Source organism: Macaca thibetana, chromosome 2 (assembly GCF_024542745.1).
Source record: "Macaca thibetana thibetana isolate TM-01 chromosome 2, ASM2454274v1, whole genome shotgun sequence".
In the NCBI taxonomy this organism is placed as follows: domain Eukaryota; kingdom Metazoa; phylum Chordata; class Mammalia; order Primates; family Cercopithecidae; genus Macaca; species Macaca thibetana.
The window spans coordinates 148,436,358-148,461,768 of record NC_065579.1 but is presented as its reverse complement, the minus strand read 5'-3'; the positions used below and the strand labels follow the sequence as shown (position 1 = coordinate 148,461,768).

At 55.3% G+C, this 25,411-nt stretch overlaps 1 protein-coding gene across 1 annotated transcript; it reads right to left on the bottom strand.

Annotated features, from left to right (window-relative positions):
- Window positions 1–4,992: 4,992 nt before the first annotated feature.
- On the bottom strand, window positions 4,993–19,713 carry KLF15 (KLF transcription factor 15). The gene is made up of 3 exons (XM_050781730.1): window positions 19,563–19,713; window positions 14,204–15,310; window positions 4,993–6,243 (listed from the first exon to the last, which is right to left on the bottom strand). The coding sequence occupies exons 2-3, from the start codon at window positions 15,283–15,285 to the stop codon at window positions 6,075–6,077; spliced, it is 1,251 nt and encodes a 416-aa protein (XP_050637687.1). The 5' UTR covers window positions 15,286–15,310; window positions 19,563–19,713; the 3' UTR covers window positions 4,993–6,074.
- Between the last annotated feature and the right edge of the window lie 5,698 nt (window positions 19,714–25,411).

Genomic DNA, 25,411 nt, shown 5'->3' with positions numbered 1-25,411 from the left:
GGTAAATGTGTGTCACAGAGGTTGTACATATTATTACATCACCCAGGTATTAAGCTCAGTGCCCAATAGTTATCTTTTCTGCTCCTCTCCTTCCTCCCACCCTCCCTCTTTAAGTACAATATATTGTTTATATATTATAAATTATATAATTGCAACAGAACATAATATGTAATCATATTATTTCATGATTTCAAAGAATTCATATTCTTTAAACTGAAACATCAAATAGGGGCTTTCCAAGTGCAGCCACTGAGGCTGAGAAGCCCCACAACCCTCCAGGAAAGGCCAAAGAGACAGTGGCTGCCAGAGTGATGGGTTCTTTCACACCAGGGAAGGGGTTGAGTAGGATGCCCAGTGGAGTACACTCCGGCCGCTGCGGCTCCTCGTGACCATCTGGAAAGCATTTTGCCAGTGTGAGAGATTGGCAAAGAGACTCAGGCATCAGGAAGACTGAGCCCACTGCACCTTGGCAGCTTTGTGCAGGGCATCCTCTGCCAGGATGTAGATGGAATCCCAGCTGTGCGCCCAGATTTGTGGTAAGGCCACCAGCTTGGGAAGGCCGGGAGAGGGCAGGGAGGGGCCTTTGCCACCCAGCCCAAGGTGGGAACCAGGACTCCTGTGTGGCACCGGGGTGTCCTCTGATGGGCAGTGGTCCAGCTGTCCTCCCAGCAGTGCCACATCAGTGTGAGTGTTCACGCCTTGTCCAGGGATTCAGGGAGAGAAGAGCACTGCCACTTTGCTGTGGAAACAGACAGGTGTCCTTCATTTCTCTGTCAAGGTGACATTTGTGCATTTAAACAGAGCCCTCTGAGGGTAGCTGTTCAACAACTCACCAATTAACCCTACAGAAATGGCATCGATGTCATTTCTTCATTTCATGCATAATGCAAAGACTTCTGTGGGAAGGAGGAGACCCTGAGAGCCACGCTTCAATCCTACACACAATTTCCCTGGCTGTTCATATCATGGGGGATTTACAGCCAGACTAGTAATGTGTTATAACTTTCACATTGCAAATGTCTTCTCTTTCTCTATCAATATTTGACATTTGCATTTAGGTTTTAAACACATTTGGAATGATTTAGACCTATTTCTGCAGAAATGTATTTTCACTCTTCTCATCAGGCATTTCCAGCTCCCAGCACCTGCTGCCTGCTCCCTTCCCTGGCCCTGCTCAGCTGGGTCCGTGGTAGCCTTGCGCCTCACTTTCGCGCTGGAGCCGCCTGCTGCAGACACTGCTCTTGCTGTCTTTCAGTGTCAGCTCAGCTCAGGGTTGAGGTCAAATTCACAGAACCCAGAGGGTGGAAACAGCAGGGAACGTCCCGGCTGGGTTCTGAGAACAGCCTGGGGACCGGCTGCGATCTCTATCAGTGCTGGGTGCGGATATGTCCGTGCGCCAGGACGGCTTGGAGAGCAGAGTGGGGCAGCAGGGCCGGGGGAGGCTGACAGTGGGGGACTGGTCACTCATCTCCGGGTCCAGACCTCCAGGAGGGGCTCCTTTGCGGTCCCTGACAGGTCCGGCTGTTTGGGGCACAGAGCAGGACCTCACAGAACCGGAGCCGAGCCAGCGCCTGAGCTGTCATCATTTGTCTTCTGCAGCAGTGCGGGGAGTTCCCTGTCCTCATGCCCACTCCTCACGTTCTCCCATGTGGATTTTAACTCCACCCTGCATCTTTTGTTTTCTTGCAATCCGCCCCCCACCCCATCCCTTCCAGCTCTCTTTTTACCTGGTCCTGGTGCCCTTGCACTACAGCCTGGGCTCTCTATTTCTTCCTTTTTGAAAACAGCAGGGCGTTTCTAGTGCCCTCCCGGCCCCGCAGGGCACAAGGAGATGTGCACTTTCCTTGAGTGTTTGAATGCCGCTCTCTTTGCCTCATTCTGCATCTTTTGAACCAGTCCCATTTTCGTCTCTGCTCATCACCAAATGAAGTGGGACCTGCTCAGACATGGCCCCCACTCTCAGCCCTCTCCTCACGTCTCCACTGTGCAGGTTCAGATCCCCTCCTCATGTCTCCACTGTGCAGGTTGACATGTTCATTCCTCGCAGGTTCGCCTTGGATAGCCTGAACCAATACAGCACAAGGAAAATGACAATTTTCCTGGAAGCCCTGGTCCTGAGGCTTTCTGCCTATGCCCCCTCTCCACCTGCCAAGCTCCCATGGCCCCACATAAACTCTAGACCCTATTCAGGAACAGACAGTGATGGCATTGCAAGAGTTTGCTGTCCACAGGAGTCAAGATTGTGTCATTTGCAGCCTTGGTTTCCCAACCAAGGCATCTTGGCTCCTGCGCAGGGCCTCTTGGCTCCTCTGTTCCCACAGAGTTTCCCTTCTTAATAATCTGCTGCCCCGGAAGTCTGACTGCTGATCCCACACTTATCAGTGATGCCCTTTCTGAGAATGTGGACGAGGCCATGGAGAGTTGAACTCACCTGGCACCACCAGATGTAGCCATGCTGCCAGCTTATGGGAAAGAGGACCCACTGTGGGCACAGCTGGGGCAAAACAATGAGCTTGCCATGGAAACTCCTGGCTGCTCTCTGCTCCTACCTCCTTGCCTTCTCCTGCAACATGTGCCCCACATTTCAGCTGTGCTCATGCTGCCCAGATGACAACTGCATTTTCCAGCCTCCCTGGCAGCAGATGAGGCCAAGTTACTGAGTTCTGGCCAATAGGATGGGAGTGGAAGTGAGTGTGCAAATCCCAGGAGGGCAGGGCAGAAACACGTCCCCTTGCCTGCTTCTCCCAGCTGACCCAGTCCTGTGGAGCCAAGGTGGGCATTGGAGGAGCAACAAGAGCAAAAGAGGCTGAGTGCCCTGCACTCAGTCCACTGTGCCAGCCCAGGCTGCTCCCTCCGAGACCATCTAAGCAGAGGAAAATAAACTGCTATCTTGTTTAAGCCACAAAGTTTGGGGATTTCTTTGTTATAGTAGTCTAACTCATACTCTACCTAGTACAGTGATCAGTAAATTGTACTTCCTTCCCCTCTGCGTGCCTTAGGGGCAGGTGGGTGGGTGGCGCCATAACTGCTGGAGTTTCTGCTCTGTAGTCTTCCAGCTTCCACCTCTATTCCTAACCATGCTGAGCCCAGGGCCCATCTCCACCTGCTTTTTCAGCTTGCAGGCCAACACAGCACTCCCCTTCCAGCCACAGAAATCACAGGGGGTCAGAAAGGTGGTGGCATGGGGATCTCTGAGGCAGGAGCCAGGCCAGGCGCCTGCAACAGACTCTCAACCCCCGCCAGGGCCAAGGCGATGCTGACATTGGGGCTGCAGCAGGAACCCTGGGGGTGCCACACAGCTGGGCTCTGCATCCTGGGCTCTGTATCCAGAGTCACTTACCATGTGCCACCACGCTGCTGCCCGGGGCCTTTCACACCACTCTGCAGGGTGAAGGAGCTGACATCTAGAGAGGTCTAGGACACACATAAAGAGCTGGAGCCCAGGATCAACAGGCAGTGTGGCCCCAGCAGCCCTGCTTCCTGCATTGTGCTGTGCTCCCCACAACTTAGCCAAGACCCCCAGGAGGCACACTCACCACGGGGAGGTGCGCCATAAGTGTGCACACACACACAATTCAGGTGCAAGCCTGGAAGCCCAGATTGAGAGGACCACTAAGACCACCCCCTGCACACACTCCCTGCTGCAAGACAACAGCAGGCTGTTGGAACACACACCCAGGGTAGGTGAGCAGTGTGTCCGGCTGGTCCTTGGCACAGAAGGTGCATATGCTCCTGGGGTTATTCCACCTCCCATGTCATCATCCTGACCAGACAACAATCCTCCCTGTCCCTCTGACGTCCCTCTTATCTAGGGCTGCACTGCTTGTTTACGGATGAAGAAAGCCCACGTTAACAGGCTGGAAATCAATGCCTTGCTTCCCTACAGTGTGTTTGCCCACAGAGGGTACATCCGGTCAGGGGCAAAGGACAGAGGTCACCAGGCCCAGCCTCCTCCTCAGGACCATGGCCAGTCAGGATAGGATGTCCATCCTCCTATCAGCTGTGCTGTGTGCTAGGCTGCTGGTGAGAACGACGGCCTCTGCCCTCTGAGCTGCACGACTTTACACACACCCTTACATTCAGATATCTCTCTGCTGGGAGCCCAAGGGTGCCCTACCCCCAGCCTCCAGATCTCCAAGGGTTTCACCGAGAAACACTTGACCCGACTTGCATCCAGCTCTTATAAAGCAAGGGATCCTTCTAGAAGGTTCTTGCTTCCCACTGCATGTGGGTGGGTGAACCAGGGCAGCCCTCTCACTGTGTGCTTCACACCAGCTGAGCCACTGAAGCAGGCCCTGGTCAGCCTCCATTTTCTTGCCTTTCCCTGTGGGGCTCATAGCCCCTCCTTGTGCTTGGGTCCCCACTTCCCCCAGGCTCTGGCCATCACAGGACATGTGGAAGCGTCCAACCTCAACTGTGGAGCCACACAGCCAAGACCCTAGGCATGTCGGGGAGTTAGGGAGGATGGAGGACTGCTAGCCTCTCCGAGTCTCACCTCTGCCTGCCGAGGATTCCTAACACTTTCACAGTTACCCATGCCAGGAGGAAATGGCACAGCCACGTTCCTAAGGGGGTAAATACTCTGCCAGGGCACAGCAGGCATATAGGGGGTACATTATAGGTTTGGTGGACTGGATGGGGGTAGGAAGTGCAAGAAAGAGTCTCCAATAGCAGAGTAGGTGAGCCTCGCAGGACTGGCCAGGCCTGAGGCAGCTTCCACAGGTGCTGCCGGAATGTGGGCTGGATTTGGGTTTACGGAGCTCTAGGTTAGGGAGCTGAGATGAGCAGAATCTCGGCAACTGGCCTGGAGCTGAGCTGTGTGGGAACCCGACACCGCTGGACCGGGGCTGGACCCCAAGGAGCCTTTCTATCCCTCCAAATACAAAACAGGGTCCCCTGAACTCTGCGAAGGTGGAGACATAGGTGATTCTCAGCCCCAGAATCACCTCCACATCCCGGCAAAACAGGAAAACAGCACATGAATGCCAAAAGTTGTGAGTTCTTTTACTTTTTATTGGCAAAGTAAATATATTTTTATGAAGGACCAAAGAAAATATACATAATTGTAACATATGTACACCAGCTTCATAGATTTTTTTAAATTTCAAATTTACACAAATGTTGATATGTTATTAAAAGATATTTTATGTGGATGGACCTATGTACAGTTTATTTACATACATTCATAGGATGTGAAATAAACCTGTCAAAACAAGCTAGTCCATTTATTAATTTCTAGACAAAATAAGGAATGCATTTCTAAATCAGGGTTGGGAGGCTCTATCTAGTTCTCTCACACCCAGGACAGCCTGGCCCTCTCCTCTCAAGGCCACCCTAGAGGCTGGTGTCTGGATTTGTCTGGGAAACCGGAGGAGGGGATGAGCCCCTGGGTACAGGCGCTTCTGGCTCTTTCTGCCCTGCACATTTAACTCAAGCACATGCACTGCCAGCCCCTCAGTGGGGGACACTTTTCACCTCTCTCCCACATGAGGCCCCAGCAGCCCGGTCCTGACACCCACCCCACCCCCAGAGCCCTGCCCACACCCTCTGGTGATCATGCTGAGCAGGCATCTTAGACAAAGCCAAGCCACCCTCACACCACAGTGCAGTCCTGGACTTCTGGCCTACTTCCTTCTCCCCCAGCATGACTCTCTCTGGGAACCCAACATTTCAAAACTGCACATTTCATCTTCACTGAGCACTAAAGTTCTGGCCTTGGCCGAGGTCGGGGGAGCCCAGTGGGAGAAGGGCCAGGTCCCCAAAACTCTGCCTGCAACCAGCGGCTGCAGCAGAGGCCTGGCCACCGCGGGAAGGCACGAAGGCACGAAGGCACGAAGGCCTGCCTCCAGCCCGGGGCGCCGGGGGCCCAGCCCCCAGGGGCGCGGGTTCGAGGCTCTAAGTACTCCCCAGAAAGGCAGCGGTTGGCGGGCCCTGGGTTCACACTTCCCAGGCTTTAGAAGGTGGGCTGGTAACATTGTCATGTCCCTCTGGAGGAGGCAAATAAATTATTGCTTAAAAAAATGGGGCTGGGGTGGGGATCTGGGGTGAAGGACAGGCGAGGGTTCGGGGCGCTTTCAGTTCACGGAGCGCACGGAGCGGCTGCTCCGCGGGAAGCGGTGCACCTTGATGTGCTTGGAGAGGTGGTCGCTCCGCGCGAACTTCTTCTCGCACACAGGACACTGGTACGGCTTCACGCCCGAGTGTGAGCGCCTGTGCCGCGACAGCTCGTCAGAGCGCGAGAACCTGCGGGACATGGCGCGGTGAGCGAGGCCTGGCCCTGCCTGCCCCGACCCCACGAAGATGCGGGGATGCGAGGCGCGCACCTGGCACTCACCCAAAGGGTGGCTGCACAGACCTGCAGCCTCTACAGAATTAGAAGAGGGTCCCCCATCTGCGTCGGTAAGGCTATACCAGTTCTCAAAATATCAATTATTTTTTTTCTTTTTTTGAGATAGGGTCTCGCTCAGTCACCCAGGCTGGAGTGCAGTGGCGCGATCATGGCTCACTGCAGCCTCCCGGGTTCAATCAATCCTCTTCAGCATCCAGAGTAGCTAGGATTATGGGTGTGCCCACCACACCCAGATAATTTTTGTATTTTTTTTTATTCACCAGGCCTCTCTATATTGCCCAGGCTGGTCTCAAACGCCTGGGCTCATGCGATAAGGCTACTTCAACTTCCCAAAGTGCTGGGATTAAAGGCATGAGCCACTGTCCCAAGCCGCCCCTGCTACCCCTCCAAGATAGAAAGAACTACAGTAAAGGCTCATGCTGGCACAGTGGGCATTCTCTGTTGGGAACTGCCAGAGCAGCTGGTAAAAGCTCCCAACAGGAAAGGACCCCAATGCTCCCAGGGCCCAGGGCTTTCCTCCCACAGCCAACCCAGTGTGCAGGAGTCTCTGAGACCACAGGTGCACTCAGTCGCTCAGGCCCTGATGCTGGCTGCCTCTCACCACCCTGGCCTCATCTACCCTGCTGGACCAGAACTCCACAGGGGCATCTGTGAAGGTCTGTACAGGACAGCCCATCTGGAGGGGATACTGAGGCCTGGGAGGAGGAAGCAGACTTCCTGTGCAGCACAGGGAGAGGGGTCCTCAGACTTCAGCCCACCCACTCCTGGAACCAGCTGTGCTGGAAGCTGGGCCCTCTAAGGCAGGTCCAAATAAAGATTGGCCCTGCAAAGTGCATCTGGGAGTTCAGGTGGCTCCCGACATTTCCCTTTCTTGGCCCGGTGGCCTGGGAGCAGGCATTCATGTGACAGTCAAGAGCCCAGGCTGCATCGAGGGCCTGGACTGCTTGCCACCGATCTCAGGGATTTGAGGTTCTCTCCACCCCTGGCTTGGCAGCAGGACCCTCCCACCCCACCTACCCCTCCCACGACACACTATCCCCCTCTGTGCTCCACCTGCATTGACCTTTCCTTGGTTCTTCTTGCCACAGGCCATTTGCACATACTATTCCCTCTTTCTAGAATGTTCTTTCCTCCCCCTCTGTGCTCTCTCCTACCCATTCCTTAGAGCTCAGTTCGAATGTCACTTCCTCAGGAAATCCCTCCAGGACTACATCCAATTCTAAGCTCCCGTGGCATTACACACCTCTCTCTCCTCACTCTTGCTGTTGTTTTGATTTTAAATTATCTTTAACTTTTTGATGACTGTCAGTCTGTCCCACTAGACCGTCAGCTCCATGACAAAGGATATGTCTGTCTGGTTCCCTGTGGTCTTCCCATGACCAGCTCAATGCCTGGTATATGGTAGGTGCTAAGGAGGTGCATTTCAATGCAAGAGTGGGCACAGCAAGCAGCCCCAGGGGGGCAGACACTGTCAAGGAGCAGTCCCAAAGCATGCGCACGCGTGCACACACATACGGACAAATACAGGCACACAAACATACACGAATGAGTATGTGCCCACACACACGCACACACACACAGAGGCACAAATTCATGCCCCCATGTACTCACGCACACACACACACAGGGACACCAGGCCCAACACCCCTTTGTGGACCAGGGCCACCCAGCGAAAGGCGATGCCCCGAACAGCAGTTCCCAACCAGTGATTGGTAAGGGCTGGTGATACCCTGGTGCCCTGACCCTGTGGGTGGAGAAGTAGAAGGACCCAGCAGAACATGCTCTGGACAAGGCACAGGGGGTGGCAGGAGGGCCTGCAGGAGGAGACAGGCACTCCAACCCACATCACAGAGTGGTGGTGGCACCAGGCACAGGGCAGCACTCTCAGCACATCTCCATACTAGGTGAAGCCCAACTGCCCTGCCTGTCAGAGGAGGAAACTGAAGCTCGGGGTGCTGAGGGCCTGATCCAGGGTCACTGACAAGACAGAGCCCTTGAGGTTGGAGCGAAGGTCTTGACACAGCCCCCTGCCCTAGCGATGGCAGATGACCTGAACTCCCAGTCAGCAGAGTCCCCCAGCCTCCTCCACAGGCCTGGCTGGGTGGTATGTGTCACAAGGCCCTGTGCCAGTGACGAAATGGGATAAATGTGCCCTGGCAGTCAAAGTTGACACCTGTGCTCCTGGGCAGAACACTTGCCCCAGCTGCAGCTGGGCACACAGCTTCTGAGCAGAGGAGCTGGCCCCGGGCAGGGGCAGGCAGAAAGCTGGCTGCAGACACAGAGTGCCACACCTCCCAGACTGCAGCCCTGGGGTCACCCAGCATCTCACTGGCCAGGGAGTCAGGATGAGCCAGCCCCATTGGACTGGCAAGACCATGGCAAGGGTTTAAAGAGGCCAAGTCACACAGTCTAGGGGACAGAGTCTCAGGTTCCTGCCTTGACAGTTCCCACCCCACTGGGTGCCCTGAATGGTCCTTTCTGGGCCTCAATTTCTTCACTCATCCAGTGAAGACTTTGGCATTCCTGCCCACCTTCCAAGACTCATCTCAGAGACCACAGGTGGTGACATGGGGCAACGCAGCTCTCTGGTCATGGTGACACCCTGGGAAGGACAGGCAGATGAGAGAACCAAGCTGGACAACATGCTGTCCTCACCTGAACTCCCTCCCTGCTGCCACAGGGTCCTTGCACCTGAGAGGACTTTCCCTGGGAACCAAGCCCTCAGAAGACCCCTGCCTCACCCCTGCATGCCACATTCTCCCAAACAGCAGCCAACAGAGAGCCCTGGGGACTACAGTGGGGGACAGGGGAACCCAATGGGTAAGATGCAGCCCTTGTAGGCAGTAAGCTCTGCCACTTACCAACCAGGCAACCTAGGAAAGTCACCAAGCTCCCTGAGCCTCAGTTTCTCTACCCGGACACAGAGAGAACAAAATACCTATTCCTGAGGACTGTGAGGTTTGTACAAGGCTACCAGTAACAGTTTAGAGCCCTGCTTAGCACGTGGCAATTATTCAAGAATCATGAGCTCTTATCACCTGCATGGAGTTGAGTGTTGGGCCTGGCTTCTGGTGAGGTCCTGTTGCAGACAGGGCAGCACCATGATTTGCACTGAGCTGTAGGGCAGAGGGTAAACAGGGGTCCAGTGTCTCTCTAGAGCAGCTATAATGTCAGGGCTGGTGCATACAGCACTTCTATGTGAAGGCTTCCCTTCCTTGAGACACTAACCCTCATCTGCCAGAAAGACACCACCACAAATGGTCCAGTCTCAGAAACTGCAATGGGAATGGTGCTCCCTAGAGTTGTGCAGTTCACAACCTGCCCAACCATACCGGGGGCCTCTGCCTACAGAGGGAAGGAGGTCAGAAAAAGCCTCATCACACAGCTGTCATGAGAGCAGGCTGGGAGCCAGACCCCTAGGTTTGAATCCTGTGCCTACCACCTCTTGGCTCTGACGCTCAAGAGGAGCCTGCAACTCCCCTTCTCTGTCCCCCCACCCCACATCCACTGTGGATGACAAAGGTACCCACCCTGCAGGATGATGACAGTTATTCATATTCATATTCACTGCAGCAGAAGGGATTCTTTCTGGATGGAATGGCTTGGCCATTCTGGAACAGGACGTTCTGCTGCAAGGAACAAAGGATGCCTATGTCTGAGAGTGAGGCAAGGAAACTTCTAGGAAGGCAGGCAAGCAGTACTTCCCAGACGGCTGGATCAGAACAGAGAAAGCCTGCTCTCAGCCCTGTTGAGGGTGCCAAAATCATGTCACCAGAGAAGGGACAGGGAATACTTTCAGGACCAAAAGCAGAAGGAAGTGGGCTGAGTACCTGGGCAGGTGCCGACCTCAGCAGTGGAGGGAGGGCACCGTCCATTACACAGAGGGACAAGGGGGCTGAGGGGCCCTCGCTTGTTCTCCGCGCACAGGACACGGTACGAGGCCAGAGCCAGCCTGGGGCAGGAAGAGCATCCCATTCATCAGGGCCACCAGGAAGAAGAGACGAGTCCTGGGAGTGGAGAGCTCCCACACGGGGAGTAGGTGAAAGTGCAGAGCTGCCACCCCAAAGACCAGGCTAAGCTGCAGATGGAGGTGGAGGTCCCCAACACCAGAGTTAGCACCCAACACAGGGGTGCAGAGGGAGGTCTCTGAGTCTGGGCAGACAGCCTCAGTTGAACTCCTGGCTCTGTGGCTTACTGGCTGTCTGACTGGAGAATTTACCTAACTCTTCTGTGCTTTAATTATCTCCTCTGTGAAACAGGGACAACATGCTGATGCCTACTAATTTCGAGAATTACATAAATTAATATATGTGAATTTTGCTCAGAGCAGTGCCAGGTATGCATTAGAGGCCCTGGTTATTATCTCGATTGTGGTTGTTAGCTCTTTTCCCATAGCCCAGAAGCATAATGCCTTTTGGGCCGACCTCTTGGTAGGAGAGTGGAGGCACACACGGCAACTCTGATACCAGCTGGGACTGCTGGGCGGCCAGAGCAGGGCTCTGCTCGGGCTTAGGCATGCAACCCAGATTCACACTCACTAGCTATGTCCCTGCGGGCATGTGATGTGAGCAGTCTGTGCCTCAGTTTCCCTCTTTGTGAAATGAAGATTGGGGCCTACACTTTACCAGACAGTTACAAGGACCTGATGAGCTAATGCGAAAACCTTAAGCTGTCACTACAGCCTCAAGGGCAGGGGTCATTCGAGAGGGCACAGAGAGGGCTGATGCCCATGTGAGAGCAGGAGCCTGAGCAACAGTGGGGAGGCCAGCGTGGCTGGATCCTACTCAGTAAGGGGAAGAGACAGGCAAGCACATTGTGTGGGTCTATGGGCCAGAATGAGAAGCTTGAATAGAAACTGAAGCATAGCAAAGTACACTTAAAGGCCTCAGAAGGTAATGAGCTCCCTATGGCAGGAAGTATGCAAGTTACAATAGTGGACAGAAGGGATTCCAGCTCTGAGAAACTTAAGACTAGTGCCCAGCATACAGTGAGTGGTCAGTAAATATGCCATCTCACCATCATCATCGTTACTCCTCCAGTCCTGTCCAGACCCAGCTATCCCAAAGCAGGGTCCATCCTCCCTCCTGACTGCTGCAAGGAGCTGCAGGGGCTCCCTCTCAGTTGAAGACTATCACCATATTAAGAGACACAAGCAGACAGGGCAGATCCCAAGCTTCATGGAGCTCCAGGAAACTAAGGCAAGATCCCTGAAAGCCAACTGAGGACTCCCTGCATCCTCAGAAAAGCAGCCGTCCCTAGAGGCTGGTGCCCTCAGCTCCCAGCTGAACAGCGCCTCTGCCATGAGTTACCCCCTGAGGGCCAGACCCACTCCAGGGGACCCTGGGGGAAGCTGGAGGAGCCCTCAGGAAGCCCAGGGCATGGCTGGCAGCAGGGACAGCTCCTGGGGGCAGTGCCACTGTGATCTCACTGGGCCAGGCAACCATCACGCCTTCTCCTGCCAAGTGGGTCCTGGGCAGCACAACCAGTGCCAGGGCTCAGATGTGTCAGAGCTGAATCCCCTCCACAAGTCCCCACTCTCTCATGTACCTCATTACCTCCTGAGGCCACTGTATAGAGAACTAAGATCTGCCTCACTGAGATACACTCTGGGCTGAGGGGCCTATCAGCTCTCTGGCTCTAAGATATCCAGGAAGAAGGCTGGTCTTGGATGAGGACCACACCTGCCCTCCCCACCACCCTACCCAGCCTCACCACGACTAGAGGAGCCACTTGCCAATGGTCGACTATGGCCAGGAGACAGCGCTGAAAGCTGAGCCCGACTAGGGAGTCCAGACTGGTGCTTGGTGGGAGGCTTCCCTTCCTCTCTGCAGCCCCTGCCTGCCCCCACCAAGAGGAGAGTGCATGCAAGGCCCCTGGGAGTAGGGGGCACCTCCACAATAGGCACCGCCCTCTTGGGGGCTGGAGAGAATACCTTCAGGGTTCCTCCTCAGAAACTGCCTTGTATGAGTTTGTATCCTTGTGATGTACCAACAAGAAGAAGGCCGCTGCGGAGCCCTGCATGCCTGCCATGGGCTGCAAAGGGCTAGCCCTCTACTCTGCAGACAGGAAACTGAGGTTCGGAGGAGGACCACCCCAAAGGCACATGGCAAGTTGGTGGCTGACCCAGGTGTAGGCTCAAGACCACTGCCCCCACACTCCCGTGCCCTCGCCTTCCCTGCACAAGTTTCCTGCTTCAATCAAGAGCGCTCCTGGCCCTTCTCTCGGCTCCTCTGACCTCCCACACAGTGTAACTGCTACTGTGTCCTCTCACAAGTAGCCTGTCAGCCCTGCACCCACTTGGCAGGCCTAGGTACAAAGCTCAGAGAGGTAGGGACTCCAGGATGGAGACCTTGTGAGGCCCCAGGGTAGGTTCTCACAGTAGCCTCTCTGGTCTGTCTGAATGGGGTGGGAGACAGGACAGAGTGAGGTCCTCACTCAGGAGGGGCCTCCATAAACCTAGACACTGTTCAGGGAAAGTCCCTTCTCTGGCCAGATTGGCACTCAATGGAAAGGCGGCACCAGTGCCACAACATACATTCCACTCACAGCTCCCCGGCCACGGCTCAGCCTCACCGGCCAGGACCTCTGCTCCAGACAACTCTCAAAAGCTCTCAGAACCAGAGTATGGTCAAGAAAACAAAAGCTGCAAACTGCTCCCTGGGCGCTGCACCCACACATAACACACACACACAGGCAGGCACACATGGTGCACAAACACCTAAGACGTGTATGTGTGCAAACACATATGGTCACATGGCACAGACACAAAGAAAGCAAGATGCATACACATGTGGACATGCATACACACAGCCACACACCCGCTGACGAGGCCCAGGCCTGTATACATCCCCAGGTACACAGATGAGCACGCCCCATCTCACACACATAGCAGCAGCCACAGCAGCAAAGATGGGGAATGGGCCAACAGCATACAGCGCCCCCAAGGCAGGACAGAGATTCCTTTGGGATGGGCATCTGGAAATGCAGAGGGCTGGCTCTGGCACCTCGGAGCACATAAGCTCTTGGCAAGCAGCCTACATTTCAGGAAAAGGTGGACACCCCTCCCAAGGAGGTTGAGCAGCACCCGGTGCTCAGGGAAGGGTGCTGGGTAACCATGGTTGGGACACTGCCAGTTATCATTTGAGGCCTGATTTCCCCACTGCCATGCAGATCAGACAGCCTGGGTTCTGCCACCTGTGACAGCACTGCCAGCTGGCCTAGCCTCCCTCTCGGTTGGCCTTTGCAGCCTCCCAAACACGCTTCCATGTCCCCAGAGAGGAAGCATGGGCTAGGCCTAGCCCACATGTCTAGAGACATCGGTGAATGAAGCTAGTCCCACTGGTTGAGGAAGCAGCATTTTCAGGATGTGACCTCTCAAATCCGACCCCGGGGTTCAAATCCCATTCACAAAGCAGAGTGACCTTGGGCAAGTACCTGGCCAGTTGGAGCCGTGGTGTCCTATGATGTAAGTTGGGATGGTGGTACTTACCCTGTGGGGCTGTGGGCCCAAAGGGAGCCGCTGCCTGGCCCCTAGACCGCACTCATCCTTCCTCGCCAGCCCCTCAATCCCCACCCTTGTCAGACTGGATGGGGAGACCCAGCAGGCAGCACAGGCCAGCAAAGCCTTACCTGGCCATCAGGAAACTGGAGCCCAGTTGGCTTCTGGCTTCAGGAACCAGAAGGACCAAGGAAGCCTCCAGGCAACTGCCAGCTCTGGGCCTGCACTCGCCTGCCCCTCCCTCCCCTTCCTCATCCGCCTTCTGTTAATGGTGGAAAATTGCCCTGCTGCACACCCAAGTAAGCAGACATGAGTGGCTGTGCTCACCGCCCAGACCTGTCACCCACTATACTGACCTCCAGCCGCAGCCTGGCCAGGTGCAGGCGAAGGGCTTCTCACCCGTGTGCCGGCGCAGGTGGGCCTTGAGGTGGCTGCTTTTGGTGTACATCTTGCTGCAGCCGGGGAAAGTACATTTGTGCATTTTGATGAGTTCTGCGGCTGGGTTCTTGGGGAACTTCTGGCCCATGAGGAGACCGGCAGGGCCAGGCCCCAGAGGTCCTGATCCAACAGGCTTGGCAGCGATGGGCACGGGGGCAATGCGCACAAACTTGGAGGGCAGGTTCAAGTTGGAGGAGGGCACCACCTGGGGCACGAGTGCGAAGGTCTGCCCCTGGATGTTGACCAGGAGTTGGGCAACCTTGACATTCTCCGGGGCTTGCCCAGGGGAGGCAGGCCCCGTGCCTGATTCCTGCTTCACAGGCACGGGCTGGATCTGCAGCAGCACTGGGATGGGGCCATCAGGCGTGGGGCCCCCACCTGGGCCCTGGACACCTCCTGCACTGGCACCACCTGGTGGAGGAGAACAGCGCTCTCTCCCGCTGGACCCAGGATGGAGGTGGCTCCTGTGTGGCCCAGCTGAGAGCTGGCTGCAGGCATCCAAGTCCTTGCTGTTGCCCTCGGGGGCCTCCTTGACTCCCGGCTCCATGTTCTCCTCCAGAAACTCTTCAATCTCCTCCAGGGTAGGCTGGAAGGGCCGTGGGACGTCATCAGGGTCACCCAAAGGAAACTCGGGGAAGCAGAAATGCTCCCCCTTCACAGGGGTCGCTCCCCTTCGCCAGGGCCCCCAGGCCATAGGGCCACTGCTGGCCCCAATGCTACTGCCGCTGCCCCCGCCACTGCCCAGCGTGGCCTGGGACAGTAGAAAGTCCAAGATGCTGTCCTGGCTCTCGGTGCCCGGGCCTCCACCATAGCAGGAGCAGAGGGCTTGAGAGTCGGGACTGGAACAGGAGCAGGGGCTGGAGGCATCGCTGTCATCTTCAGAGACGGGTGAGGGCAGCATGTGATATGCCCGCCGGCCAACCAGCCTATCACCCAGATACCCAACTGGGCATTTTGGCGACGAGAAGTTCTCGTCCACTGGAAGTAAGTGGTCCACCATGCTGGCCTGGCCGTGCCGGTGGCAGCTGCAGGGAAGGAACACAGGAGGCCTGGTCAGAAGGACAGTGCTCACCTGCCACCTCTCGGGCCTCTGACCCCACCCTCAGCTGCCTGCCCACAGCCTCCCATTGCCAAATGCCTGGATCCTGCTTCCATCCCCCAGGAGAGCTGTGCCTGCAAGAGTGTTTTCTGAAATTGCACCACCTGTTTGCAAAAGAGACCTCTCCAAGCCCATTGCACAACCAGGGGCACTTCTGGTTTCAAACAGATTTTCCAGAATTATCCTGGAAAATAGCACATGTGTCTGTGAACAACTGAGTATGGGTGAGTATGAGAGAAGGGCATGTGCGAGGAGGCTCTCTGGACCCCAGGAGGGCCAAAACCCCGAATCAGCCTACCGTCAACATCATAGGAGTCACTGGACATCTGAGGACTCCTGACCTCAGCATCACGCCAGTTGAGTCACAGAATGGGGGTAGAACAGCCATTTGCCCTCTGACCCTCATGTTGCTGAGGCTTCCAGAGGGTTGCCAGATTACGCAAATAAAAATACAAGCCGACAGTTAAATTCGAATTTCAGATTTAAAAAATAAACTACTTTTAAGTATGTTCCCAATATTGGATAGGACACACTTATATTTAAAAATTATTTCACCTGAGATTCAAATTTAACTAGGCCGCCTGCATTTTACCTGGGCAAGTGTAGCACGCAGGCAAAACAGTCAAAGACCAAGAAGTGCCTGCCCGCACGGCTGTTTCCCCATCTAAAGGGGAAAACCTCCTCCACTCTCCAGTCCTCAAACCCTGCTGAGCCTTGACTGCCCTGTGAGTGGCACAGGCTTGAACACAACCCTCTCACCTGCACCCTGACGCTTTAGCATCCTGGTGGCCAAGGCCCTGCCCCTCTGGTGATAATCCATGGCGTGGAAGCCAACCACTGGGGTCCCAGAGCACCTGCATGTGCATAACTGCCTTGGACTTCACACCCATCTAGTGGGAAAGGAGATAACCACCGCCCCCCAGCCCATCCTGGCCAATAAGGAAGTGGAGTCCCCTGCACTGTCTGCCACTGCCCTCTCCATCTGGGACACTCACCACCTTGGGAAGCTCAGCTAATGCCTGTCTCCCCCTGAGACAGTGCACTCCATGTCTCTGCTGCGTCCCCAATGCCTGGACTGGCCCCTGGTGCCCAGGAGGGGCTCAGAGAACCTTGACAGAGAGAAGGGAAAGCTGCATCCTCTGAAGCCAAAGAACATGCTAGGTCTGGTGTCCCAGGAGAGTCAACAGTGTCCAGCTGTGACAGGGCCACCTCTGTGAACCTTTGTCCCTGCTCAGTGACCAGGGCGGGCTGGGTGTTTATCAAGCTTGGGGAAGGGGAACGCTCTGCACCAAAGTCAGAGGTTCTCTGCTGCCCAGCATCACCTCTACACCCAGCCCCTCTGTCTCCAGGACCCCTTCAGGACCTGGCACTCCACACTGCCCAATGGCCAATACCATCATCAGCTATGACCTTGAGCAAGTCCTTGCTTCCCCTCCCAAACCTCAGTTTCCTCATCTGTTCCATGCTTCAAAGATCTCTAAGTCTCTTCCTGCTCAGGGACCCCAGGACCTTTGACCTCAGTTCCCAACTTATCCAGGAAGCTTCATGGAACTCCAGGAAACTAAGGCAAGGTCTGTATCCCAGGCCAGTTTTACTAGGAAGACATTTGGCTTTTTGGTTTAAACACTCAGCTAAGGATTTAAACCTGGAGTGTGTTTTAAAATGCACCTATTCACCAAATCAGGTGCTGGGAAGGAATGAAAGTGCCAGACACTGTGAAGGGCACAAGGCTGAGCAGAGCCCACACTCCACCCTGGGCCTCCGCCAACCCTTTCCCACCCTCCAAGCATGGGCTCCATTCCTGAGTCTGCAACTTGTCTGCCAGGTGACCTCGGGCAGGTGCACAGGCTTTCTGTGTCTGTCTCAGTCTGTGAGATGGAGGTGCTTCCAACAGTGCCTGGTTCCTCAGGTGTTGTGAGAACTCCCCTCACGATCTGGCACACCGGCAGCACTCAGCCAGTGCCAGCCATTGGTGTCAGCCTGCAGGCACAGCAAACGTGCGGCCTCTGCCCTTCTACAGCAATGTTAAGGAATCAGGGGCCTCCAGCCCTCCTGGGACCCAGAGCAGGCCTTAGAGCCCTCCCCTGAAACGTGATCACTACCTGGCCATCCCATGATATTAAGTAATTACTGTTAATATTTTTAACTGTGATGATCGTATTGTGGTTAAAGGAGGCCTTACCTTTTAAAGATATAAACAGATATTGACAGATAAAGTGATCTAAAAAGTACAGTACGGGGGCTGGAAGGAAACATCCTCCAATGGCTTCCCAAGGACAGGTGGCCCTATCTCCTCGCAGCAGCCCAGCACCTGGGCCCTCGGGACTCTCTGCAGACCTCACCACCAACTGCCTCTCTCCTAGTCCAGGTATTCTCGCCTCACTTCAGCCTCAGCCGGGGGCCACTGCCCTGGCTCTTCCCCCAGCACTGCAGGTGGGAGCTGCTTAGTTAGATCTCGGCTCAGAAGTCACCCCTGTGGGGGCCTCCAGGCCCACCCTGTTACATCACCCTATATTATGCTCTTCACTGCAGGTTCCACTGTGGGAAACTATCTTGGTAATGTGTTTGTGAACTTTGCTGTCTACCTTCCCATCAGAATATCAGCTGTCCTGACTGTTCACTCCAATGCTGTATCCCAGAGTCTAAAACAGGACCCAGCAAAATTTGCTGAATGAGTGAATGGAAGGTGCGGGGGAAGAGGGGGCGGAGACTAGGAGTGGGTGGCCCAGGTCAGGCAACAGAGTCTTAATGCTGGGCTGAACGTCTCAAGGGGGAGGCATCCAGGCACGGAGAACCCAGAAAGGGCTCTGGGATGGCCCAGGGCACCAGCATTAAAGAGAGGACACTGTAGGGCTGGAGCTGGCTCGGCCCCTAAAACACAGCAGCACGTGGGGCGGCCAGAGGCGCAGGCTGCGTGCAGGGGGAGGGGACACGCTGTTCCGGGCACAGTCCCCGGCTGGCCGCCGGACTCCGCCCCCTCCCCTGGCCCGGCCAGGCCTGCTGTTTATCCTCCCGGGGACACAGCGGCTGCAGGAACAACATGTAATTGATAACAAGCCCAGAGCCGGCCAAGGGCTTGCCATTGGGTCAGCGTGCAAATCACGGGGGTGGCGAAGGGGGCCGTCCTTCAAAATAAGAGTCCCGGTCCCTGAGCTGCCCGCAGGCCCCAAAGTCGCAGAGTCCGGGCGTCCTCACACCTGTAGGGCGGCAGGGTCTCCCCAGGGGCCACCTGGTCCTGGGGGGGAGGGGGAAGGAGATTTGAGGCGCTCAGATATTTGGTGATTTTGTCACCTCCGAGGGCCGTGGGAGAAAACAGCCCCTCTGTGCCCTCCGTGAGAGGGGGTTCCATGAGTAACACCAAGGCGGGGAGGGAAGAGTGAACCGGACCACCATATGGGACGGGGACGGCCTCTGCCCCGCCGCCGCCATCCCTCAGCCAGGCCATGGCTTTGGCAATGTTCGGTCTGAGGGGACCCGCACTCAGCGTGGACTGAGACGCGTGAACGGTGCGGGTGTGCGTGAAGGGGTGTGAGTTCCTGTCGTGTGACTGCGTGTGCGGGGCGTGGTGCGCGGCAGCCGCTGTGGCTGTACGGGAGGCTGTCCGCGAAGTGCTCGCGCGTGGAGCCGCCGTGGGTGCCGGCGGGTGCGGGAAAACGTGCGTGGGAAATGAAGAGAGGCGGCAAAGACCCCTTCTAGAATCCTGGACCGCTGCCCGCTGGGCACCATGCCTTCGTCCCGCGCCCCTCCTTGCCCCCGACACTGCTGCGGTGACCTACAGTAACCCCTCGGTCTGCAGCCCCTCCGCCCCCAACCGTGGGCTGGCCAGCGCGTCCGCTCGTCCCCTCCTCTCACCAGGCCGCGCCGGTGCCCACCATATGGGAGGGCCGGCCCGCAAGGCGCGCCATGGAATCGCCCGGCCAGGCACCGAGGCGGCGGCGCGGGCCTCAGCAAAGTGCTGGTGGGCGACCGGGGCTGTGGGGGGGTCACCTCCCTCAGGCTAGTCCGACCCCTGCCCACCTCCGCGGGGGCCCACCCGCTCCTCCGACATTCCTCCGGCACTCGCGCCGTGCCTCCGAGAGCTGCGCGGGCGCACGGCCACGCGCCCCGAGGCCGGCCAGCCCTCAGATCACCCGGGGCCGCGTCCACGCGGCCGGCCGGCCCCGCCGCGCCTCTCCCACCTGAACTTGGCGCACGCCCGACCGGCGGCCAGGCCCCGGCGGTCCTGCGGCCGGGCGGGCTGGGCTGGGGGCGGCGGCTCGGCTCTCCGTCCGACCGCGGCCGGGGGCCGAGCCGCGGGTCCTGCGGTGGCTCGCTCGCCCGCCGGCCCGCGGGTCGCTGCGGCGGAGCACTAGCCCGCCCGCAGCTCACTGGGCGCTCACTCCCAGCCGCTCACGTGACGCAGCGGGCGCCGCGAAGGCTCGCAGGAGGCTCGGCCCCGGGCGCGCGCCCCATTGGCCCGCGCCGTGCGTCACATGCCCCGCCCCGCCATGGCCCCGCCCCGCCCCGCCCTCGCGGCGCCCGGACTTGCGCGGCGGACGCTCCAGGATCCCGGAGCTGCCAGACGCGCACGCCCCCAAACACGCTGCCTGGTCCCTGGCCCGCAGCCACCTCCTTGCTTCCCATCCCTCGCCGCTGTCTCGCGGCGTCCACGAGGGTCGGTTTCTAAAGCTCAGTCCCCGGGTGAGAACGTGAGACGCGCCCCACGATTTAAGAAAAGCTCTGAGATCGCCCCAAGTGCAGTCTGCGTGATTGAGGGGGAAGCACTGGGGAGCCTGTCTGACCTGGTCTGCCCCACGCCCCCACCTTCATGCACAGCGCGGTACAAGCAGCTCTGTCCCCCGCTGAGTGTCGGATAAAGTAGGAGACTTGCCTAGAAGAACGTATTTTTGGAGAAGTATGGTATTGGGCTTTCAGCAGGGCAATCAGTTACCCTCAGGAAAGTGCGCGCGCTCTGCGCTGCCACCCTGCCCTCCAGAACTAACTGAGGTTTGCTGACCCCTACTTGAAGCCAATGACACCTTGTCTCTGGGGCACCTTTCTGAAGACCAAATGCTTCCTAGTCTACAAAAGCGTTCATAGACTGCTTTAGTCCGCAGCAATCCTGGCTCGCATTTGGGTTCCCGCTTAGAGATAGGAAGAGTAAGGCTCAGAGTGGCTTGCCCAAGAGAAACACGTGGGCTGAGGGTGTTAGACACCCTGCTGTGCCCTTAAATCCACACTCCAGCTGGATCCTCAGCCAAGCACTTTACAGATGAAGAAACCGACTCAGAGAAGACACCAGCCCTCCCCAGTCACACAGCTGGGAAGGAGCAGGTGGAGAGGTAGAGTCAGGTCATCTTGCAGACACCCCCAGGCCACCTGTGCAGAGCTGTCCTACTGAGCTTCCTTCCTCTCCCCTCCTGGCACTGGGAGGTGGGGAGCATTTTCTCCTGCTTCTTCTGGAAGACATTGCTAGAACAGGAATTTTTAACCAGACCCTTTCCAGGCTCTCTGGAATGCTATAGGTCTGGGCTTGCTTGACTAGGGATCTGGGGACACTCTGTGCACCAGGTCAGTGCCAGGGATTCAGCTGCTGCTGCCACTAGGAGCCAAACCAATGCGCGACCAGAGGGCTTTAAGGACATTTGTCTTGAGGATGGTGAGAGGCTTTCTAGTACACAGAAGTTGGAATGATCACTCTGGCATTACAGCAGCCCTGGCTAGCCTGGGCAGAACAGTGGAATTTGCCCATTTTCATAAGAGAAGAGATAGAGACCTGTATTCCTCATTTTGTCTCAGTGCAGGTTGGGATCAAGCATGGCCACAGCACTTCTCCATCTGCCCTGCCCGCCCTCAGTCTTCACTCCTCACATACTCTCAGCCTAGTGCCTCCTGTCTCCTTGGTGAAAGCTGCAGCGAAAGGTCAGAAAAAGCTTGGAAGCAATGATATATCCTTAGTAGCTTCAGCACACAGGGAGGAGGCCCCACTGGCTAGAAACTGGAGAACAGCCAAGATGGTCCTGTTAAAACCTGAGTCAGATCAGGTACCCTCTGAGTTCAGAAGCTTCCAGCAGCTCCCAACTCACTCAGAGTAAGTAAAGCCCAAGTTTTCACCACAATCTTTAATGCCCTACAGCTAGATACAGCATTTACCCCAAACCATATCTAAGGAGAAAAGCTCCCTCCATATAGTGGGGAGAATCTATCATTGAGATTCCTTGGCAGAAAGGAGAGAACAAAACCAGGTGGTGCTCTTCAAAACAGATGACAAAAAAAATAAAGATTTCTCTTTGTAGCAGTGAAAACCTCTAAGTTTCTTTTCCTCTGAAGCAATTCCTTTGCTACTTCTACATAATCAAGTATACAAAAGGGCCTTGGAAGGATATAAATTATATTGGTTAAATATTGTATGACCTTGCCTATAAAACCATCTGGGCCTGGTGCCTTTTTGGAGTGATCTTTGCTCTATGCTTGAATTTCACACATTTTACCAGGATATGTCTGACTCTGGCCTCCTTCTGTTTTCATTATTACTACTCTATGCTTGGTGTATCCTTTTAATCTGGAAACTCAAGTCTTTCTACAGTTCAGGGAAATGTTCTTCTATTATATCTTGTTTCCCCCTAAACAGCTGCATGGATTGCTCCATCGTGTACTCAGGTCTCTGCTCAGATGCCACCTTACCCCAGACACCTTCCTCACCCATCCCATCTAAAACAGCTCATCTTCTGCCCTCAGTTTCCTGGCCTCTGTTTATTTTGTTTCATGATCCTGATTTTTATATTATTTATTGATTTGTTTCTTGCCTGTCTCTCCCACCAGTTGACAAGCTCCTTAAGAGCATGGACTTGTTTTTTTTTAATTCAATCCTGTATCTCCAGAACCTAGGACACTTATGAAACATGTTGAGGAAATGAGATTTTCTTCTTGCCCCAGTAAAGCTGCCAATGGATATGGGGTCAATCTTGTCCTCATTCCCTGTCCCACACACATACCTGAGACCTCCAGCCTCCCCACTAGCTCATGCCTGCCTGGGGGTCTGGGCCCAGCCTGCCCTCTGCCAGGAAGCATTTTGAGGGCCCCATTCAGTGACTCAATGGTCTGTGCACAAAGGGCCCACTGTGGCCATCAAGCCCTGTGACCTCCCACAGTGACTGACTTCTCACCCTTCCCAGGTGGGAAGCAACAATTCCCCCTACTCTCAGCTCCCCTGTCCCCAGCTATGTTTCAAGGGTCTCTGGCCAGAGCCCCTTACCTTCTCACCACCTCTTCCTCTAAGGGCTGGGGTGCTGAAGAGACCCTATCCATTCTGGGCTCGGGAAGTGGTTTTGAGCTGGAGACTAGGGAATAGGCAGGCATAAGGGCTGCTGGTACCCAGGGGCCAGGAAAAACATGCTGCAGGAGGTTCCTCAGGCTGGGCTGGACCCTTTCCGCACCAAGCAGACCCCTGGTGCTATGTAGACAAGAGGTGAGGTCTGTCCTGGCAACCAGGCAACACCAGGCCCACCCCTGTCTCATGACCAGTGTTGTCCCCACCCCCAGCCCCCTAGCCCTGAGCACACCTAGCTCTGAGGAACATCAGCCCAGGGACCTGGGGACCTGGCAGTCCAAGAAGACACAGAGAAGGGCTGAGTCCTGAGAGACTCTGCCCCCAGCTCTGAGCACTGGCAAAGTCCCAGGGATACCCCTGCCCAGAGGATCCAGGAGCAGCAGGGGCTGAGGTGGGGTGAAAGCTCCAGCTTCCCCTGGTCCATGGACACATTAGTGTGGTACTGGGGTCAAAGGGCTCCTCAGCTTCCCCTCATCCCTGTCTCTACCATGAGCTGTGGTCTCTCTGACACCTGACAGATTTCCAGGCAGGCAGGCAGCCTGAACCCCAGCCTAGTGGGGCTGTACATGCGTGGCAGCCTGGAATCTGGTTCTTCTGCAGAGTCCCTCACTGCTGAGTGGCCTTGGGCAAATCAGTATGTCTCTCAGAGCCTCAGTTTCCTCATCTATAAAATGGGTACTCAGACCCCTATCCTATTTACCTCAAAAGATTGTTTGAAGATAACCAAAGTAAGAGATGGGAAAAGGCATTGGAAAGTACAGAGATTCAGAAGAGGCTGTTACCATTCCTTCTGATGTGTATTCACTGCTCCTGGACAGCCATCCTGCCAGTGCTGAGCATTGCTGTGGACTTGAGATGCCGCTCACACTGCCAGAGCCTCCTGAGACCCCAGTGCAGTGTAGGGGACCCAGCAGGATGATGGTGGCACAGGTGATAAGGACAAGTGTGAAGGGGGCTATGGACCCCACCCTGGGGGACACACTAGGAACAGCAAGGATCAGCACTGAGGAGCGGGAAGAGACCACAGAGCAGGGCAGATTAGCTCTAGGGAGTGGGAGTGGCCGCCACTCCAGGTTCTCTCATGGAAGGGTGTACCAAGCTCGGGAAAGGCTAGAAGCCAGGGAAACAGTGGCCACCTTGTCAATAGGATGAAAGCCATGGGATTCTCTGTCCCCTGTGGTTCAATTTCAAGACTCCCAGACTGGTGTTCAGGCCATTCATTTGAGTAATTCTTTTAAAAATAACTTCTGCACATGTTTTTAAAGTTCAAGCCCTGCAGAAAGGCATGAAATGAAAAGTAAAATTCTACCCAGCCCCAGTGCCACCTACCATTTCTGTTTGTTATTGTTGTTGTTCTAAATAATGTTCCTGGGCCGGGTGCAGTGACTCACGCCTATAATCCCAGCACTTTGGGAGGCGGATTGCTTGAGTCCAGGAGTTCCAGACCAGCCTAGGCAACACGGCAGTTTTGCCTGTCTCTACAAATATACAAATATTAGTCAGGCATGGTGGTGTGTGCCTGTAGTCCCAGCTACTTGGAAGGCTGAGGTGGGAAAAATCGCTTGAGTCCAGGAGGTGGAGGCTGCAGTGAGCCAAGATTGCACCACTGCACTCTGGCCTGGGCAACAGAGCAAGACCTTGTCTCAATAAATAAATAAATAAATAAATAAATAAGCCTGTGTCTTTTGTATCTGTACAAGAATGTATGGCCCTACCTTGCATGCCAAATAGTGTCTGTGCCCCCAGAGGCATGGCTGCATAGACTGTGAACAGGTGCCTTTGGTGTCTGAATGAGTTTGGCCCGTGGGAGGCACTGGCAAGCTACTGGAGTATGGGCAGGATGTGAGGTTCAATGTGTTCCCCTGGCTGGCTCCCCATGTGTCACCATTACTGGCTGTGTCCCTCTACTCATGGCCATGGCTTTATCAGGCAGCCTTTCCTAGAGATCTCTTCAGGTTTAGGTAACCCTTCCCCAAACCCTTAAGTCCCTTAACCCCTTACTCTGCCCATGTGTCTGTAAATCTCTCCTGCATTCAAGGCCCCTTGATCACCCTGTGGCAGTGCCCATGTACCCTGCTGGGGCTGGACCAGCATGCATTAGCATTGCTGCTATTCAGTCTCTTTGTCATACTTCAAGATGCAAATCACATTTCTTTTCTAATTTGGACTGGTGTTTTCTAAACCTTTTGAAAAGCAACCCTCAGATTTCTTTTCATAATACCACTATTTTTATGGTTATAATTGATTATGATTATGATTGGGTTTCTTTCTTATTTTATTTGGAGTACATCATCAAGTAATTTTTTTCAGTAAAGGTGCTTGGAAGATAACCTTTCTGAGACTTTCCATGTCTAAAAACATCTTTAATTTGCTGTCACACTTTATTGATAGCTATGGAATTCTAGATTCAAAATGATTTCTGCTCAGAACTTAAAGGTATTGCTTCACTGTCATCTGGCATCCAGTGTTGCTATGAGATGTTTGATACCAACTGGAATTTTATTCCTTTGTAGGTGCTATGGTCTGAATATTTGTGTCCCCCCAAAACTCACATGTTGAAATCCCAACCCCCAAGGTGACGGTATTAGAAGGTAGGACCTTTAGGAGGTGATGAGGTCACATGGTAGAGCCCTCCTGAGCAGATTCATGCCCTGATAAAGGAGGCCCCAGAGAACCCCTCCTCTCTCCCACCATGTGAGGACACAGCGAGAAGACGCT

Coding starts and splice junctions, on each gene's coding strand:
- KLF15 (XM_050781730.1), bottom strand. CDS start 15,285: ATGGTGGACCACTTACTTCCAGTGGACGAGAACTTCTCGTCGCCAAAA. Junction 6,244..14,203: donor TGGCCAGGCTGCGGCTGGAG/GTCAGTATAGTG, acceptor CATGTCCCGCAG/GTTCTCGCGCTCTGACGAGC.